Genomic DNA, 20,792 nt, shown 5'->3' on the forward strand with positions numbered 1-20,792 from the left:
CACTGCACTCCAGCCTGGGTGACAAGAGCAAAATTCCATCTCAAAAAAAAAAAAAAAAGAATGATTAATGAATGCCAAAACTAGTGGGTGAAGCTTGATAAGAAACAGGATATTTACATAGATTAAAATAGTTTTTGATTACTTTAAAATTAATCAAATGCTTTAAAATTGTTTATTAAATATAAATTAAGTACAAAATACTTAATAATTAACTATCTTAACCAAGGGATATAATCACCAGCTGTGGGACAAATTGATATGCTATGCCCCCCGATGCAATCCACAGAGAACACAGCATCATTTCCACGCTGTTCCTGCCAAGAAGGTATAAACTGAAGGTAATCTTGAGGAACCATCACCCATCCAGAAATCGAGGGTCATTTGACAAAGCAGCAGGCCTGTACTCTTCAAAAGTATCAAGTCATAAGAGACAAGGAAAACCTGAGCATTTGCTCCACTTTGAAGGCGGATCTAGAGACATGGAAACTAAATACAGTAGATAATCCTGGGCTGGATTCTAGACCAAAAGGAAAAGTGTGATTATAAAGGACATTGCTGGAGCAATCAGGAATATGGGAATGGAGTCTGCGGGGTGGATATAGTGTTTTATCAGTGCTGATTTCCTGGTAATGCTGGATGTACTTTGATTTTTCAGCAGTGTGTACACCTCGTGTTTTAGGAAACACACATTGACACCCTTAAGGTAATGGACATCATGTTTGTAATTTACTCTCAAGTGATTCTAAATAATAAGGCAAAAATGGTAAAATGTTAGCTATTAAACTGTTAACTTTTTTTTTTTTTTTTTTTGAGACAGGGCCTGGCTCTGTCACCCAGGCTGGAGGGCAGTGGCACGATCTCAGCTCACTGCAACCTCTGCTTCCCGGCCTCAAGCAGTCCTCCCACCTCAGCCTCCCAAATTGCTAGGACTCCAGGCATGCACCACACACCTGGCTAATTTTTTTGTATTTTTAGTGGAGATGTGGTTTCATTATGTTGCCCAGGCTGGTCTCGAACTCTTTAGCTCAAGTGATCCGCCTGCCTTGGCCTCCCAAAGTGCTGGGATTATAGGTGTGAGCCACTGTGCCCAGCCATAACTATTAAAATGTTAACTAAATGAGGAAGTCCAGGTAAAAGGGATAAAGACATTATCTGTACTATTCTTGCAACTTTTCTGTGAGTTAAAAATTATTGCAAAACGAAAAGTTTTTTTTAAGTGGCCAAAATATTTTTTTAAAAGTTTGCTTCAGTTCCAAGTTTTAATGATTGCTGATTTATTTTCTGTGTTCCTCCTCCCCTGGCCTTAAGTCACTGCTGTTTTTTTAATCCCTGTCCATGTAGCCTTGTCACATCCTGAAATGAAACAGAGTGGCGTAAAATGAACCTGTTTGCATGCCGTTGTAAGGAGAGAAAGAGAGAGAGAGAGAGAGAGTGTGTGTGTGTGTGTGTGTGTGTGTGTGTGTGTGTGTGTGTAAACAGGGGCAAAGAATGGAGTCGGGCCTGTACTGGTAGCATGTAGTATCCACAGACAGAAGTGTCACTTGAGGATCTTGTCAGTATCAACAATAAAGCACAGGTAATAACTGTAATTTCCTTAGAGATTAACATTCAAGCTGAACAAGACTGTGACAATGCCAAGAACAGTTAATCTTTAATGAATTACTGTCCTCATTGCCTGAGACTTTAGGATCATTTTGCTAGCCTTTGAGATAAGTTTTATTCTCATTTACTTGGAATTATAAAATAGATTAATAAAATATGAGGCAAAACAGAAATGTTTCTGGCCTCCTTTCCAAAGAAGGGTCTCAGTATCTTTAGATTTTCATGTCTACTACCTTCCCACCTCACAGCATCTATTGTTCCATCCCAGCAAAGCAAATGAGAATTGAATATGAATTACTTCCAAAAGTAAACCTTGGTTATACATATTTCATATTTGTTCCTATTCTATGCTGCTACAGGGACACATTTGAGTATAATGAATCTTAAGAAGAAAGAAAAATGCTTCTGTCACATTAAAAAAAAATACATGATCAGCAGAACTAAGGTAGGGTAGTTTGTAGTAATGACATTGCGGGGCTCATCATGTTTTAGTTAATGTTGCAAAGTAAGAAATCCGTGAAGAGAAATAACAACATGTAAGAAGAAAGTGAAAAAATGTGTTTTGCTCATTTATTGTGACAAGGATGGTTTCATTTAAATAATTCATGATAATGCTTTGCAGTGTGCCACTGAATGTACAACGTGTACTTTGCAAAAATAACAAAAGCTTAGTAATGCGGGACTTGAATTTAATTCTCTGCTCTTAAACTTCTGATAAGTAGAAAGAAGCTGCCAAAACTGTGATGAAAATGACTAGGAGAACAGCTTGGAGAGAGGCCTGTGGAGGGGAGACTGGATTTGGCAGAGGTCCCTGTTTTCTGGTTGCCTAGGCAGCACCTCTAAGCCTTTTCTGGTGGCTTCTTTACAAACAGTTTTATGGCTTGGTCAGGGTCTGGGGTGCTGTTCATACCCCAGTTTCAGTCCCTGGTGCATGGTTTTGTTTTGTTTTTTTAAAAATTATTTATTTATTTATTTTTGAAATGGAGTCTTGCCGTCTCACCCAGGCTGGAGTACTGTGGTGTGATCTCTGCTCACTGCAACCTCCACCTCCTGGGTTCAAGCGATTCTCCTGTCTCAGCCTCCTGAGCAGCTAGGATTACAGGTCCGTGCCACCAAGCCCGGCTACTTTTTGTATTTTTAGTAGAGACGGGGTTTCACCATGTTGGCCAGGCTGGTCTCGAACTCTCGACCTCAGGTGGTCCTCTGGTGCATATTTTAACGGGGCCAAAAGGAGATGATACAAGGGCAAGGGGAACCATAGGCATTTGTACAACTCCTGAGTTGCATGAAAAGGAAGACAAGTTGACAAGTGACAAATAACAACGGCCATACAAATGTGCTTTTGGATGCAGCAATTCATCTTCTAGGGGTTGTTCCTAAAACAGTGATTAAAGATATGTCTAAGGATTTAGCTAAAGGATGTTCCTTTAAGTGTTGTTTATAGTAGCAAAAGCTGGGGAAAACAAGCTAAATGTCTGAGATAAGTTATGGCATATCTATAAAATCTAATCTTCCTAGAAATCAGTAGACTGAGCTGAAAGAGGAATCTATGTGATATGCTTTGGCTTTATGTCCCCACTCAAATCTCATCTCAAATTTTAATCTCCATAATCCCCATATGTCAAGGGAGGGACCTGGTGGTGGGTGAGTAGATCATGGAGGTGGTTTCCCCCATGCTGTTCTTGTCACAGTGAGTTCTCATGAGATCCAATGTTTTACTGGTGTTTGACAGTTCCTCCTCTCTCTCTCTCTCTCTCTCTCTCGTCTCTCTGTCTCTGTCTGTCACCTGCCACCACGTAAGATGTGCCTGCTTCCCCTTCCGCCATGATTGTAAGTTTCCTGAGGCCTCCCCACCCATGCAGAACTCTGAGCCAATGAATTCTTTTATCTTTATAAATTACCCAGTCTCAGGCAGTTCTTTACAGCAGTGTGAAATGGACTAATATACTATGAACTAATTTCAAACAGCTAAAAGCGCTGGGATTAGAAAGCATAATCTCTTCAAAAGGAAAAGTAATGAAAAAAGAAATCAGCAAGTTATAAAATTAAAAAAAAACAACAACACAAGGACACCAAGTGGGAGCTGAAATTGAGAAATTCACAGAAGAATTGGGCCCAGTCTTGATGAGTAGTGCTAGGCTTTCCTACTGACAGGAGTCCAGACCTTGCAGGGAAGAAGCAAGGAAGCACACTGTCTCCTGGGCTGCTAAAGGAAACGGAGACCTGGGGGAAATCAGAACAGGCCTGTACCTTGCATGGGCTTAAGTCCATATTAAATCTCCTGGCACATTAGAGACCCTGAGCTACAATAGAAACATAAATGCTGGTGAGAAAGTAAGAAACCCAAGGGGTTCCCAGAGACGAAGATACACATGTGAACCACCCCATGTGCCTCCACAACCCAGGGCAGTTATCCTCCCCATGGAAAATAACCTCAGACTAAAACACCATGAGGAAAGGCCAGCAAATGAAACAAACAAGGGATCTGTCACCTCAAGAACTAAAGGTAATGAAATTATCCAAGAGATTTTAACATAAACATGCTGAAAATATTCAAAGAGAAGTCAAGGTAATAGTAGGAGTGAATGTTTGAAATGTTCATTTGGAAAAGAAACAACAGACATTTGAAGTAAAAAATACATAGTTTTTGAAATTAAGAGAAAACTGAATAAGTTGGATAATAAACTTGAAACCAAAGGAGGGAAAACTAGAGAATCTTAAGCAAAATCTGGACCATTGAATACTATAAAGTCATTAAAAATGATAAAAAAAATTGAAGACATTTCACTTAGTTTCATGCACTATTATCCATATGAGAGTTTCATGCAGCATACAAAGTTCCTGAAATGTCTGGCAAATTTTGTATCTATGCACCTATGTGTCTTTTCTGGGGGGAAGATTTATAGTTTTTGGGTGCAGTTTGAACACCTGTTCTCAAAGGAATACATGAACTAAAATTGTTTCATTAAATTGGTATGTGCATGTTTACTGTGGTTGTACAGTTCACTGATTCGCTTATTAAATCAACATTATTTTGAATCCCTTCTTATATTCTGGGGTTTTAATGAGACAAAAAACAAACAAACAAAAAATGACACAATTTCTGCCTTTATGGAGCCTACAATATGGTTAGGAAGACAGCACCAATTTTTTAAAAAATCTAATATGGTGAAATTATAACTGTAGTTAATCTTCTGAAGAAAAAGTACATGTGTGGAAAGGCTTCCCTGCAGGAGCTAAGTGGGTTAAAGGCAACTTGGAGAAAAGGGCAGTGGAGGTAGAAGAGCCTCCTTGGTAGAGGGCAATGTCAAGGGCAAAGACAGCATGGCATACCTGAAGAGCTGGAAGAAGGTGAGTTGGGCTGAAGCACCAGGAACTATGGAGGAAGAGGGAAGAGGGGAAGCTGAAGGGGTGGTCAGAGCCATATCCCTGCAGGGCCTTAGATGCCATGTTAAAGTTTACAATTTTTTAAACTGAAACTGTTAAACAGGGGCATGATGACATGGTCTCAGTGCCATTTGAGAAGCCAACACTGACTGCACAGGGAGGGGTGGGAGAGTCCAGAATGACGGGGAGACCAGTTAGAAGGCCACGGCCATAGCCATAGCCCAGGCCAGATATAATGGTGGGTTGGCCTAAGGTGGTATTGATAGAGATGTAGAAAATTGAACACATGAGAGATATTGGGGGTAAATTGATACGTGATGATTAGATGACTCTTGGGTTTCTAACTTTTAGAACTGGATGGCTGGTGGTACCATTATTAAAACAGAAAATATAGTCACATTTTGCCTATGACAGTTGTACACACTTGGACATGTTGTTTTGGGGTGTTTTCAAGACATTCAAAATTAAATATCAAGTAAGCAGTTGGATATATAATTGGGAACTCAAAGGCAATGTCTAGGCCAAAGATAAAAATTGCCTGATCACTGTTACAGAAATATTAAATAAAAGCCTGGGTATGGATTCAGTGCTCTACACAGACAGCACAGAGTAAAAAGAGAAGCAGAGTTCCCACAGGCTGGAGGAATGCCCGCATTTAACGACACATAGAGGATTTGTCATTAAACAACATGGAAAGGACAGGACCGAGAGGTAGGAGGAAGCCAGGTGAATCTTCTATCATGGCATCCACAGGAAGATTGTCATTTCGAGGAGTAAGTACTTGATCGTACTGACAACTGCAGAGAGGACAAGCAAGATAACTGAAAAAAATCCAAGAGTCCTCTGGATTTAGCCATATGGACTTAAAAGGGCAGAAACCAGTTTAGGATGGGGTGAGTAGTGAGTTGAAACTGGGGATCTGGGCATAGTCCCTGCAGATGACTCTAGAGCAGGTGTATGGCCTGTGGACTGTATTCATTTGTTTTTGACATCCCTTTTTGCAAAATGTTACTGGAACACAACCATACCCATTTACTTACATACTGCCTATGGTGGCCTTTGTACTGCATCGGTAAAGCTAAGTAGTTGGAGCAGGGATCACAGGGCCCACGAGGCCTAAGATTGTTGCGATCTGGCCCTTTAGAAAAAGTTTGCCCACCCCTGTCATAGAGAGATTTGGAAGGAAGGAACAGAGCACAGAACAACACAGTGGTAGAAGCTAGATTTTTCTGAATACACCTTGCTTTCTAGATGCGACTTCTGTAACCACATGTCTTTTAATATTAAATTATCAAACAAAATTGGATTTGATAAAAGCAATCCCTAAAATTCAAAAGCAAAATGAAACCAACCTAATTGTGTATTGAGTTAGTTGAATAATCATACAGATTGGGATTATTCCATTTTAAAACACAGAAATTTGACTCCATGTCCCTAAATGTGGCATACCTTGAGGACAATAAGAACTGCAAAAATTATTTTTAACTGATTTCAGCAATGACATAGGGAGTGGTAGTGATGGTTTTGTTGTTTTGGGAATGTTGTGCATGTATTATGGAACAAAGAAAATGAGTTATTACGTTAATGTCATTGGGAACCAAGATTTCCTGTGTGAAAGAAAGGAGATATGGATGCAATACAGAAAGGTTCAATACAAATCCTGTTGACTTGAATTTGAATTGAGAGTATGGATCTGAACTCTTGATGCATTGTAACTTTTTTTAAAAGTTATTTTCTAGTTCTGTGTACTAAAAATTCCTAGAAACTTGAACAACCTAATGAGATACTTATAAGAGTGCCCTATTAGGGCAATACCTAATACCAAATATTATACCCCACCAAAAGGAAACAGGGCTCCTTGGAGAAATGGTGATCCCAAGTCTGAGGCAGAAAAAGGACAAGACGAGCCCAGAAGATTTTATCACACCAGAAAGAAAAGAAACTATTAGAAACAAACAGGTGTGGTGGCTCACGCCCTGTAATCCTAGCACTTTGGTAGGCCAAGGTGGGAGGATAATTTGAGGGCAGGAGTTCAAGACCAGCCTGGGCAACATAGTGAGACTCCCATCTCTATAAAAAAAATTTTTTTTAACTTAGCCAGCACCCTAGCCTGAGTGACAGAGTGAGACCCTGTCTCAAAATAAGAAGAAGAGAAATTAACATGTCAAAAGAACTCAAGAGTTATCTTGAGGAGGCTCCCCTGGCCAGGAACAACACAATTTCAATACCAATAAGAAAATAACTGAAATGGATTAAAACATAAGATACTTAAGTTCATGAGTTTATAATACTATGAAGAACTCAGTGATCAATTTTGGAGGATGGCATAAAACCAAGCTATTGGTTAGAAAACTGGTAAATAAAATCAACATGTGTCTTTCCTGTATGAACTCTACCTCAGGGGAAAACACCTCATTAAAGAGGGAACGTTTCTCTTTATAGAAGTATGCTAACTAGTAAACAGAAAAGGAATGACGAGGTAGTATGTCGACATTTTGCAACCCCTAATGAAACAGTGGACCCATGCCAAGATTGTCAATGGCATCTAACAGCACACAGAAAAACCACTGGAACTCGCCAGCTTCTGAAGGAAGAACAAAACACCACCTTTAAAGTATTCTTATCAAAAAATCAAATGTGACTTTCATCAGGCCTGAAACTACCAGTTTTCAGGAAAAGGGGAGGCAGAAATTTACAATCAGCAAAATATAGACTGTGGGAAACTCTACAGGACAAGGAAGAAAAGAAAAAGAGTGAGGGGAGAAAACCTATACATTAAAAGAAATCTAGAAGTCATATTAATCAGTTGCAATTTGTGAACCTTACTGGGTCCTGAGTTAAAGCAATTATTTTTAAAGTAAGTTATGAGATCATTGAAGAAAATTGATTACTGACTAGACATTTGATTATACTAAGAAATTATTTTTTCAGGCCGATAATGCAATTGTGATTAGATTTTAAAAAATAGTCCTTTATAAAAAAGTTATGTACTGGAATATTAAAGTATGAAATGACATGATGTCTACAGTTTGCTTTAAAATAAACCGGGGGCTGGGCGTGGTGGCTTATGCCTGTAATCCTAGCACTTTGGGAGGCCGATGAGGGTGGATCACTGAAGTCAGGAGTTTGAAACCAGTCTGGCCAACATGGTGAAACCCCGTCTCTACTAAAAATATAAGAATTAGCTGGGTGTGATGGCACGCACCTGTAATCCCAACTACTTGGGAGGCTCAGAGGCAGGAGGACCTCTTGAACCTGGGAGGCGGAGGTTGCGGTGAGCTGAGATTGTGCTGCTGCACTTCAGCCTGGGGGACAGAGCGAGACTCCATCTAAAAAACAACAAAACAAATAATAATAACCCAGGTATATAGGGTGGTTACAACTTCGGGGAAATAGATGAAATAATATGAACCATGAGCTGATAATTATTAAAAATAGGTGCTGAATATGCCGGGGTCCCTTATATTTTTGTAGATGTGTTAGGCCCTTCTTGTGTTGCTATAAAGAAATACCCCAGACTGGATATTTTTTTTTTCCTGTTTTGTTTGAGACAGAGTCTCACCCTGTTGCCCAGGCTGGAGTGCAATGGTGTGATCTCAGCTCACTACAACCTCCGCCTCCCAGATTCAAGGATTCTCCTGCCTCAGCCTCCAGAGTAGTTGGGATTTCAGGCATGCGTCACCACATCTGGCTGATTTTTTGTTTCTTTAGTAGAGATGGGGTTTAACCATGGTGGCCAGGCTGGTCTTGAACTCCTGATCTCATGATCTGCCCATCTAGGCCTCCCAAAGTGCTGGGATTACAGGTGTGAGCCACCGCACCTGGCTGGGACTGGGTAGTTTATAAAGAGGAGAGCTTTAATTGGCTCATGGTTCTGCAGGCTTTACAGGAAGCATGGTGCTGGCATCTGCTTGGTTTCTTAGGAGGCCTCAGGAAGCTTCCAATCATGGTGGAAGGTGAAGGGAAAGCAGGCAGGTCACATGAAGAAAGCAGGAGCAAGAAAGTGAGACAGTGGGGGAGTTGGGGGAGGGTGCCATACACTTTTAAATGACCAGATCTCTTAGATGCTCACTATCATGAAGACAGCAGCAAACCATGAGGGATCTGCCCCCATGACCCAAACACCTCCCTCCAGATCTCCCTTCAGTATTGGGGATTACAATTCATTATGAGATTTGGGTGGGAACTAATACCCAAACTCGATCAGTATAGTTTGGTTTTCTTTTTCTTGAGATGGAGTGTCTGTTGCCTGAGCTGGAATGCAATGATGTGATCTCAGCTCACTGCAACCTCTGCCTCCCAGGTTCAAGAGGTTCTCCTGCCTCAGCCTCCCAAATTACAGACAACTGCCACCACATCCAGCTGTGTTTTGTATTTTTAGTAGAGTCAGGGTTTCACCATGTTGGCCAGGCTGGTCTTAAACTCTTGACCTCAAGTGATCCTCCTTCCCTGGCCTCCCAAAGTGCTGGGATTTCAGGTATGAGCCATCGTGCCTGGCCTATATCATTATAGTTTTAATTAAACTTTAATTTTCCCAAAATAAAGAAAAAATAATTTCTAGCAAACAATCTACCTTTCTGTTGGTTTTCTCTAGTAATTCTTAGTGGCTGGTATGTACGTAGGGGAGAAATTTAAAAGTTCAGATATTCAGACTAGGATTTTGGAAGATGAATGTGATAAAAATCTTGAACAAGAGAGCTGAGAGAATTGGAATGTGAATTACTAACACGGCAGGCCATGGCCCCTAAATGGGGTGATCAGGCAAGTTAAATACCAAGGAAAGGGGAGCCCGTGGACTGCAAGGTCAGTGAGTAGAACAGCGCTCCAGATGGGGATAGCTGAACAGGCAAACTGGGAGAAGAGGGAAGGCTTCCATCAGTGACTTTGGATTAACTGTAATGCATTTATTGTGGGAGTCGTTGATTAAGGCAGGGGGAGAAAAATTCATTTTGGGTGATAAGACCAACTGGGTGTCCAGAGTGTGAAGTGGGTTTTCCTCGTGAATGCCAGTGTCACACAGACTAATGACTGGGTTTGGGATATAAACGAAATGAAGAACCATGTGCTGAAGTCTTCAGAGGACGAGAGAGCAAACCTGGATATGGCTAAAGCAATAAGGAGAGTGACTGAAGTTTCTTTGGAAAAAAAAATTCTGGATAATTGGTCTAATTGGATCATATATAGTCATACAAATGCACAGGAGTGTAAAAAGAAGGCTGTATATGGTGGTGATCATTGGATTATTGGTGATTGCTATTTCCCTCTTTTTACTTATCTATATTTTCTTTTCTTTTTTTCTTTTTTCTTTTTTTTTTTTTTGTTTAGATGGAGTCCTGCTCTGTCGCCCAGGCTGGAGTGCAGTGGCATGATCTCAGCTCACTGTGACCTCTGCCTTATGGGTTCAAGCGATTCTCCTGCCTCAGCCTCCCTAGCAGCTGGGATGACAAGTGTCCCCCACCACACCTGGCTAATATTTTTGTATTTTTAGTAGAAACGGGGTTTCACCATGTTGGCCAGGCTGGTCTCGAACTCCTGACCTCAAGTGATCCACCCGCCTCAGCCTCCCAAAGTTTTGGGGTTACAGGTGTGAGCCACTGTGCCCGGCACTATCTGTATTTTCTAATGCTTCTACAAAAGCCTGGTATTGGTGTTGAGCAGGCAAAGAAGAACCAAGGTTCTCACACATCCTGTCCCCTCCAGATAGAACAGTCACTCTCTAAGTCTTTGCTTGTCTGACTCCTACTCGTCCTTCAGACTCCAGTGTAAATATCCCACCCTCAGGGCAGCTTTCCCTGACCCTCTGGCCTAGGTAAAGTCCCATTACTTTTCCTTTGTCACTTCTCACAGTCACAGCTACTTCTTTGTTATGTGAGGCTGGCAAGGCTGGTCTTGGATCATGGGAAATCACGCATAATGCATGCACACAGATGTATTGTTGTTACGTAATTGCAGTTTGACTTCCTATGTGTTCATGATAATTTAGGGCCAATGAGGTGATGTGGTTCTGGGGGGTGGAGCCAGAAATAGCTGAAACCAGTAGAGTGGGTTAGGGTCCCGTGGCTGGTGAAAACTGTTTTGGCAACAACGCAGGCAACCAGATCAAGTGATGATAGTGGAGTTTTAGAGTGACATGTCTGGGGTACAGCCAGGATCCCCCCATCTCCTCAACAACCATTCCTGCTGCCCAAACACATCCCTTTAGGAGGCTGACTGACACTCATTGAGCACTCCCGCTTAATGCCATCTCACAACCTTTGCTGAAACCTGTGTCCTTTACACTTGATGTGCATTACCGTGTAATCTAAGCGCTGTTTTATGTTTTTATTCTTGCTGACCCAGTCCGTTTTCAGACTCCACCATTTATTTATTTATTTATTTATTTGTTTATTTATTTTTAAGACAGGGTCTCTGACTCTGTTGCCCAGGCTGGAGTGTAATGGTATAATCTCAGTTCACTGCAACCTCCACCTCCCAGGCTCAAGCAATTCCCCTGCATCATCAGCCTTCTAAGTAGCTGGGACTACAGGCACACACCACAGCACCCAGCTAATTTTTGTATTTTTTAGTAGAGACAGGTTTTCACCATGTTGCCCAGGCTGGTCTCGAACTCCTAAGCTCAAGTGATCCACTGGCCTCTGTCCCTAAGTGCTAAGATAACAGGTGTGAGCCATTGCACCCGGCCTCCTTCACCATATAATGTCTGTCTCCACTACTGTCTTGTTCACTGCTCTGTCCCTGGCAACTGTCAGAGTGCTTGCAGCATGGCTGGGGCTAAATAAATGTGTATAAATTAAAATAAGAATTGAAAAAAGAATAAACGTTGAAAAATAGAAAAAGAAAATCACTGCTTATAATAGTTTCCTGTTGCTGCTCTAACAAATTTGTAAACAAAGCTACCACAAACGTAGTGGCTTAAAGCAACAGACTGATCTTACGGGTCAGACGTCTCAAGTCACTTTCTCTGGGCTGCAGTCAGTCCCAGTGCCTTTTCCTGCTCCTGGCAGCTGCCTGCCTTCCTTGTCTCATGGCCTTTTCCTCCATCTTCAAAACCAGCAGTGGAGCCTTTTTGGGCTCCCCATCAAAGGGCTAGAAGCTTTGATGTCTGGCTGCTTCCAGGGTTCACCCTTTTTCTATCTTAGTTTTATTCTACTAGAATATAAACTGCAGTGGGCAGGCCCTTTTCCACTCTGCTCACTGTTGAGTCCCATGCACTCAGAACTGTGCTTGGTCCATGGTAGGTACTCAGTTAATATTTGTTCAATGCTAAATGAAGAAACTAGCTTTTGTCATCCTTCATTTACTTACCCTTCTGTTGGTGAAATAACCCCAATTTCTATTTGGCAGTGTACATAATTCTAAAGAAGCTGACACCACAGCTCTGAAAAGCATATGATCAAGGTATAGGCCAATCCCCTGGCCACAGCAAGTGGCCAGAAATGGGCATGGGCCTAAACGAGTCTGATCAGAATAAATCCCAAACAAATGTTTCTTTCTTCTGGACACATCTGAGGGAATGGAAGGAGAAAGCCATGGCTACAGAGGCAGAACAGGCACAGGAAGAAACAAGCCATTGGTTTCACTACGGAAGCACTGCAAGAAGCTTCAGCTGCAGGAAGACCCATATCTGAAGTTTTAAATGATGTGAGAATAAAATACGTCCTTCATGATTCACGTCAAGTTTTGGGCTGCCTACAGTGAAACACATTCTAAAGCCAGTAAGTAGCATCACAAGTGCAAAATGAAAAAGGCACCCACAGAACTGGAACAAATCATTTTGTTTCATTGCACTGAGACCAGAAGGATCGAGACAGTTCATGTGATCTGTGTTCCTGACTCCAAGGAGGAGTAGAATCAAGAGATGGAAAAAGCCTTGGGGCTTTCAGGTCACCCACCCCTGTGTCTGACCCTTGGCTATACACCAGATCACCTGAGGAACTTTGTAAAAACAGCTTCCTCCACCCCATTCCATTGTGTTGAGCCAGAATGTCTAGGTGTGAGGCTCATTATCTGTTTTACAAACTCCAAGTGATTCTGAGGGACCATCCCTTCTCAACAGCTGTGAACTTCCCATTGGTAGAAGGAAGCATCATAGCAGATCCTAATGCTAATGTCGACGTTAAATTCAAAGCACTGAACATATGTATCGTGGTCTTAGAAGTATGTATAACTCATTTCTGAATCACTTTATTGAAGTCCCAAATTAATTAAATACTTAGACTATGCATGAGAGTCTGAAGGCCTTTCTCCTGTGTGTAAAAGGAATCTATTTCACTGCTAAAAGGTTTTTGTTTTTTCCTTCATGGTTCTCAGATAAAATTTAGAGTTGAGATGACCAGAGAAGTGACTACTAGATAAATGGACTGTTATGGACCATTCTCAACCTATTTTTTTCCTTTCACTGTAAACAATGGCAGCTTCAGATTTAGCAAATTCAAGGAATCAATGATGTCATCAAGGATTTCTTATATTTTCACTTTGCCATCCTCAACCGTTTTCTTTGGTCCTCAGGCTTGTCCCAAAAATAGTTCTCAAATAACTAACTGCGGTGAGCATTGGTTTTCACACAACAGTGACCACAGCTAGCAGGATGGAAGAGAAGATGTTCATCCTCAAATCTTGTTTAAGTTTCTTTCAGCAAGAAGACTGTCCACCCTTACGTCTCCTTGGGCAGAATTAATATCTACACACCCTTTCCTAAAGCAGACACCAACCAGGGGAGGCAGTGATCATGATGAATTTAGTCCAACCCTGACCCACCCTTGGTAGGGTGGGGTTACTTACCAGCCACCCCTGAAGCATAGAATGCCCGGGGGGAAAAATCAGAGTTTCTGTCAGGAAGAAGGAGAGGAATGTGGAATGACTTGGCTGGGCCAGTAATCAACAGTGTCTAACCCTGTAAGCAGGAATTGAAGAAAGACAAGGGGAAAGATTTCTCCAGCCACCTTGAATTAAATAATGAAAACTTGAATAATGCAAAGTATTAGTAATGTCCTATATTCTAATGCTTGGAATTTTTTTTTTTTCATGAAGTCTTGCTCTGTAGCCCAGGCTGGAGTGCAATGGTGCGATCTCAGTTCACTGCAACCTCCACCTCCCACATTCAAGCGATTCTCCTGCCTCAGCCTCCCGAGTAGCTGGGATTAGAGGTGCCCGCCACCATGCCCAGCTAATTTTTTTTAAATTAAAACTTGGAATATTTTGAAAAATTCCTTCCTCCTAGAGAGCTACCAAATGAAAATTTTTTTCTGATTATCTTTTCGTCATTTTTGGAATTAGGAGTGCTTTAGATATCTGAATTCATTCAACAAGCATTTATTGAGTGGCTGCTATGTGCCTGGTATGGCTCTAAGTGCTAGAGATGAAAAGAGTCACCAAAGTCTTTGCTGTCATGGAGCCCTTATTCTAGTGGGGTAGGCAGACAGCAAATAAACAAGTCCTGCATGTCACATAGTGTCGGGTGGTGTCAAGCGGTAGACAGAGAAGCTCAACATGAGAAAGGGAGAGAGCGCAGCTCCACACACTCACAAAATGGGAGTGAGAACTTCAAGTCAGTGGATGTTGCCTAATATAGGCCAATAACCTTCCCTCCATCCATCCAATCACAGAGCTTTGCTTTTTGCTTTTTCCTTTTAAAACTCAATGATTTTCTTTTTCGTTTCTTTTTTTTTTTTAAGCATCATTCACCTCTAAAAACCATCCCAATTGCAAATGCTAATATTTCTTGTGGTTGTCCTTAACCAGCCCACGTGTGTAGAAGGGCAGGAACATATGCAGAATACTGGGCGAAGGAGAAGGAAGTCAAGATGACTTGAATTTCCAGACTTGCCTTGGATATTTAGGAAACAGTCGTTTTAGATACAAGTGTACACTTTCACTTTGAGTACTCCCCTCTCCTCTCTGACAAAGATTCTCTGCTTGACCAAACTTTAGTCAAGCTTCTGAAACTTCCCTTTGACCCACCTGTGCACTTCTTTATAAAATTCTGTTTTAGTAAAGAGCCCTGTTAAAGTCAGTTTAGGAAGAACCCCCACCCTGGATATCTTATCAGGTTCCTCATCCTCCACCCTCCCACAGGTGTTGTCTGAGCACCCTGGCATGCCTTCAGCAAGAGTCCTGTTGGGTCAGTGTATTCAGATCCCCGCTTACCCCTGATGTTTTCTTGAGTAGTTTTCCATCCACTGAGCCCCAGCCTGTTCCTTGGCTATCCGTCCCCACTTGTCCATGCTGCATCTGGTTGAGCCCAATCTGTCTCCCCTGATCCCATGCAGCAGTCCCTATAGCTATCTGCTATCTCCATGGTTCTCAATAACGTCTGCTTTACTGTCTTCATCAAGTTTCATTCCGTGTTTTTTTTCTTTAACATCTTCACCAACTCCACACAGAAATAGTCTCCTTTTAAATGGACATTCAGTAACTGAGAGTGATGTGGCTGTTCTATATTTAAAATTAACCTAGGAGTATGTTGTCTCTTAAAAACTGCACACCAGATTGCCTCACAGATCACAGCTGAGACAGACGTCCTCAAGTGAGCCCTCGCAGGCTGCATAGGAAGAATGGAAGTGGGAGTCGGGGCTGTTCTCTCTTAATACACCTTGGTAGATACATTTTTCTGCCCTCCAACCCCATTTCGAGTCTGCTGTGATGGAGAAAAGTGATGAGAGCGAATCCTTCATGGGCTGTTTGTTATCTCACACACACACACACAAACACGCACATACACACCTGAATCAATGCATTCTCCCTCTAGGGAATGCAGTTGCATGGATGCTGCCCCACCCACCGAGGAAAGCTGCAAGTTTGAGCAGCTCCGGCTCTGAAACCAAAGGCTTTTGTTTAAGGAATTACCAGGCACTAAGCAGAGGCAATTCAAAACCGGTTAAACCAGTGTGGCAAGGAGACTGATTCAGACTCCTCATAGGTGTCTCCAAGCGTAACAGACACAAGCAACCCAGTTTCCTTTAAGGAGTCACAGGAAAGGTCAACCTAGTCAAGTGGTAGGGGAAAGACATCACTGGAAACCATTAGTCATGTGGATGACACGGGGCCATAACATACTGAGGAAAAGCCACAATTGAGATATAAAGTTGCTGGGCATGAAAGACCAGCAGAGAAGGCTTCCCAGGAGAAGGGACATTTTAGTTGTGGTGAGAAGGAGAATTTGCCGGAAGGATGGTCTAAGAAGCTGAACTTTTAAAAAATGTCTTAAATATCATAAAATTCCACTTAGGAAATCATCTTAAAACTTAACAATAGGGAATATTTATTAGGACAGGAAAGAAAACTCTAAGATATTTGAATATATCTCATAGAGATTAAGAATTTTTTAAAAGACAGTTGTGATAACAGTTCCCACCAATATTGCAATACCCTGTTTATAACTGAATTAAAACAAAAATTATTTTGAAATTAGAAAACAAAACATCTAAAACAATGGTCTCTCTACCTTGAAAGGAAGGTATTGCACGAATATAGCCTACCTTACATATAAAGATTTCAAGCATTCAAATAATGCTAATTTATTTCATTTATTAACAAGCTTATTTACAGTTATTGGGTAGGCAAGACTACAGGAATAAATGATTCAAAAGAAATGCTTAATAATTAAAAATGATTGTACTACCATGGGACCTAGCAATTCCATTCCTGTATGTATAGCTAAGAGAAATAAAAATATCCCTGTGCAAAAACTTGGACACAGATGTTCATAGCAGCATTATTTATAATAATTATTGTAAATAAAGATGGGAAACAGTCCATATGTCCATCAACTGATGAGTGGATAAATAAAATATAGCATATCCATACAATGGGATAACATTTGACAATAAAAAGGAAAGAAGTACTGATATGTGCTACAAAATGGATGAACCTTGAGAACACTATAATATGTGAAAGAAGCCAGTCACAAAAGACCACATACTGTCTAATTCCATTTATACGAAAAGTCCAGAATAGGCAAATTTATAGAGACAGAAAGTAAATTCTTGTTTGCCCAGATCTAGAGGGATGGAGATGAGAAGTTACTGTTAATGGGTAGGGGCGTTCTTTGTGGGGTGATGAAATGGTCTGAACATGTGGTTATGATCATGGAATTTCATGGAACTGTGAAATACAGTCTGCTCTCTGAAGAAATGCTACTGCTATCCAAAAAAAAAAAAACAAAAAACAAAAAACAAAAAACGCTTTCACTGAACAGGTTAGTTTTATATTTTTGTCTCAGAAAAAAAAATTCAGTTACCAGACAAAAGATGCAATTTCCAGTGACAAAATGCCAGGCCTAAATTATGCTGCTTCAAAGTATACCACAAGATCTCTAATGACCTCCAGTGGTCATGACTAAAATTGCCTGGTTTATGATACCTGAGCCTAGAACACGACGCACAAAGTGGTTATAAATGTGACGACTGATCTGTTATTTTCTTATCTTGAAAGCTGCAAAGTTGGAGTAAAAGGAAATATGGCCAATGACTATCATAAAATGTCTCTTCCCCCTGATATTTCAACATTGACTGAAGGGCCTGTTTATCCGTGCCCTGTCTTTGTAGCCTCTTTCAACAGAGCCAGGAAGATGCCTGTCTCCTTCCAGTGACTCCACTGGGAGAGTCCATTAACAATCTGCTTTGCACCCACAGATGCAGGAGTAGCCGACACGTGAGGAGGAGAGAAAAAATGACTGATCAAAAGAGACCGGCAGGAAAATACGTAAGAAAGAACAAGAAGCAAGTGCTCCACCTAAAATACGCCAATTTGATCATGCACAACTCCCAGATACTTTTGTGGGCTATCTAAGACATCCGAAGGTTACCCTCTCCTGCAGCCTCACCACCAAGTTCTAGTGAAAGTACCTAACATCAAATGATGCCATACTTAGAGTTTTTCTAAACAAACATTATTAGTAAATAAGCCCAAACAACTTCACACAGTCTCCTCTGTAGGCCTGATGAAGTCCCAGCTCTCTCTCCTCTGGGTAAAAGGTTCATTCGAAAGGACAATGTTTCAGAAACAGTATTCTATTATTTTTACCCTCATTGTTGGCCTCGGGCTACCAGAAATCCTCCAGACTAACATAAGGCCATTTATTTGGCATTGTAGGCTGGAAAACCATCCTGCCACACACCCGCTACCAGCCAGGCTGGATTCTTCAGCCACACCCAGGCAAGCTGGAGGGCTCTCTAGAATATTTCGGTCAGTCCACACATATCTTGAATACCTTTAACTTCACAAAAGAGAATCCGTTTCTAACATTCGTCTGGCTAGTTAACAAGCCACAGGTTGTTTTGAAAAAAATGCCTGATATTTGCTATGCTAATTAGTAAAGTATCTGATAACTCAGGTATTTTGACCTTCCAAACTAGAGCTGGCTAATGACTCCTAGGGTATTCATTCCTGACCAAACATGAGCTGACCCTGGGCATAACTTCAACTCACAGATGTCACACTGTCTGTGCTGAGTGTTTTAAAGTAAATTACAGATATAACATGAGGGAAGGGGAAGAAAAAGAAAGAGAACCCTCTTGGCAATCCTTGACTAGGGCTGTATAAGTCTTGCTCATATTCCTAAATGTTTCAACCACTGTCACTTGTCATATATTTTTTAGATCCATCCATTTATTTAATGATTTTGCCTACCTATGTCCCAGATATCCATTTGCAATATATTGTCTGTCTGATGGTTCCAAGGAAAATTTAATATGCTAAGAGAATGTTCAAAATTCACTGACTGAAGCCATTGTGTTTTTGCCAACATGAAACAGTCCCACCATAGTATGAAAGCATTAAATCCCCCCACAGCTCCACTTTAGCCTCAAGGAGAAAAGGAGAAAGCAGGCACTGGAAGAGTCTGTTTATAAACCTTAAAATATCAATTGCCTGTTTTTTTTTCCCCTAGGAACAAAACATCTTTTAAAGGTCATATAAACATTTATGTATGGTTTTCTTTAAGAATCAATGTTAATTACATCATTAGGCTACACTTACCTTAACTGTGATTTAGTGCATCTTAAAAAAATCGTGAATAAGAATTCTTGACGTTGCTTGTTAGTCCAGAGGTCAAACCAATGACTTATAAGAGCCACTCTTTCCTGAAAGAGCTGTAAGGGAGAGGGGAGGAAGTGACATTTTGCTCTACAGTTCAATGTTTTTAATTGCTAAGCAATCTTTAGACAATCTACCAGCAACCTCACTGCTAATATTTGCAGAGTGCATTACAGTTCACACAGCGCTTTCACATATAGAGAGAAAGGTGTCTCCTTTCAGGTTAAACTTTTTACCCAGGGATACTGACAGGCCCAGACTTGTTGGGTGGGCTGATGGGAAAGACTGGCAGGGATGTAATTATAGAGGGGCCCAAGAAGGGCCTCTGGAAAACAAAGAGGTAATGGATCTTGTTTCTACCTAGGCTAATGTGGCCTAGGGAAACAGAGTCCATACATTTCATCTTGAAAACATATACGGGCTACACTTATTTAATTGTGAGAACAGGACCATTTGAGGAAGGTATAACTTCACTAACTCACAACCCTGGATCTTCATAGCACCCACCAAGATGAAAGTAAGTATCACTTAATAGCCAACAGAGACATGTCTCTAGGGAAGATATACATTAAGGACCAGAATCCCCCAAACCTGGGTTTCGGTCCAGCTTTGCTCAGATAGAGATAACAAACTCACTGTTCTTATCATAGGTTAGGCTTTAGCCCCAGCCTGGTCTAGTCTCCTTTCCCGGTGAATGAGGCTGAACTCACAAGAGCACCCATGAGAGCTCTGAGCACTCAGTTCGCCTTCTCTATTGCCAGAGCCACCATAAGCCATTAAACCACGACTTCCTGAATTACCTTAAAATAGGAGAGGCATCCCCAGGCCACATGGAACCATCCAATTGGCACAGGAGGGGAGAGAGGATTACAGAAATACACAGAAACACATGCATGAACACTCCCAGCCTCCACCACCAAAAGCACCTTCTCATATGCCTCCCCTGTCTCCAGCAACTGTATGTCCTGGAGGTCTCTATTTTGTCCCTGGAGGTACTGAGTGGAAAGGGAGGCCATCTGGAGCCTCCCTTAAGGTAGAAGATGGGGACTGGTGTGAGAAGAGACTGTCTTTGGAACAAAGCTAAGTTTATTTTTGTTTAAACTGAATCAAAAGCTAAATTCTTTAGAGAGTTTTTCTTTAAAAATATGGCAACATGAGACCCAATGTATCACAGTAAAATTAACTCTATGAATTAAACTTGTTCTATTTTAAAGTATGTAACTTACCTGTGTATTTAATGACTTGTTGCTTAAAGGTGTCCAGGCACTAAATCTTGTGTGGAAGCTCTCCATTTCTGGAGTTCTTCAGGAAGAATCCCCAGCTGACGTTTCAGCAAATTTTCTTCCACTTCTGGAAACTACAGGTTTATTTCAATAGGTGTGCAATTAAGATCACCTAGAAATATCCAATATGTTAGTGTCCTTATAGGAATTACATAATTATAGAAATTCACATATAACATATAGACAGAATTATAACAATTCATGTGTGTACATGTGTATTTATACAATTCATCTGTGTATACAATAAGCCATACAAATACACACAAAAATCCCATGAACTTCAAATCATTGCAATTATTCTATTCTTACCTACTTTCACCCAAATCTGAATTTAAACAAAAGTAGTTTTTTTCTTAGCTGGGAAAATGGGAAGCACTGGAAAGGTTTCAGGAAATGATACTTAGAAACTGACATGATTCATCAGCCAAGGGGGTTGACTTTTTCTTTACCTGGAAAATAAGAATTTGTTATTTTGTTAGTTTTTTT

At 41.0% G+C, this 20,792-nt stretch overlaps 1 protein-coding gene across 1 annotated transcript in view; it reads right to left on the reverse strand.

Annotated features, from left to right (window-relative positions):
- The window catches only part of ECT2L (epithelial cell transforming 2 like), a 107,531-nt gene that overhangs the window by 68,314 nt on the left and 18,425 nt on the right, over positions 1–20,792 (reverse strand). Inside the window, exons 2-3 of the mRNA XM_011962176.1 lie at positions 20,250–20,418; positions 18,967–19,079 (exon numbers count right to left, since the gene is read on the reverse strand). Coding sequence (XP_011817566.1) covers positions 18,967–19,079; positions 20,250–20,315 — 179 coding nt within the window. The 5' untranslated portion in view covers positions 20,316–20,418. The remainder of the gene's footprint in view (positions 1–18,966; positions 19,080–20,249; positions 20,419–20,792) is intronic.

This window comes from Colobus angolensis, unplaced genomic scaffold (assembly GCF_000951035.1).
Source record: "Colobus angolensis palliatus isolate OR3802 unplaced genomic scaffold, Cang.pa_1.0 Scaffold58, whole genome shotgun sequence".
Classification (NCBI taxonomy): domain Eukaryota; kingdom Metazoa; phylum Chordata; class Mammalia; order Primates; family Cercopithecidae; genus Colobus; species Colobus angolensis.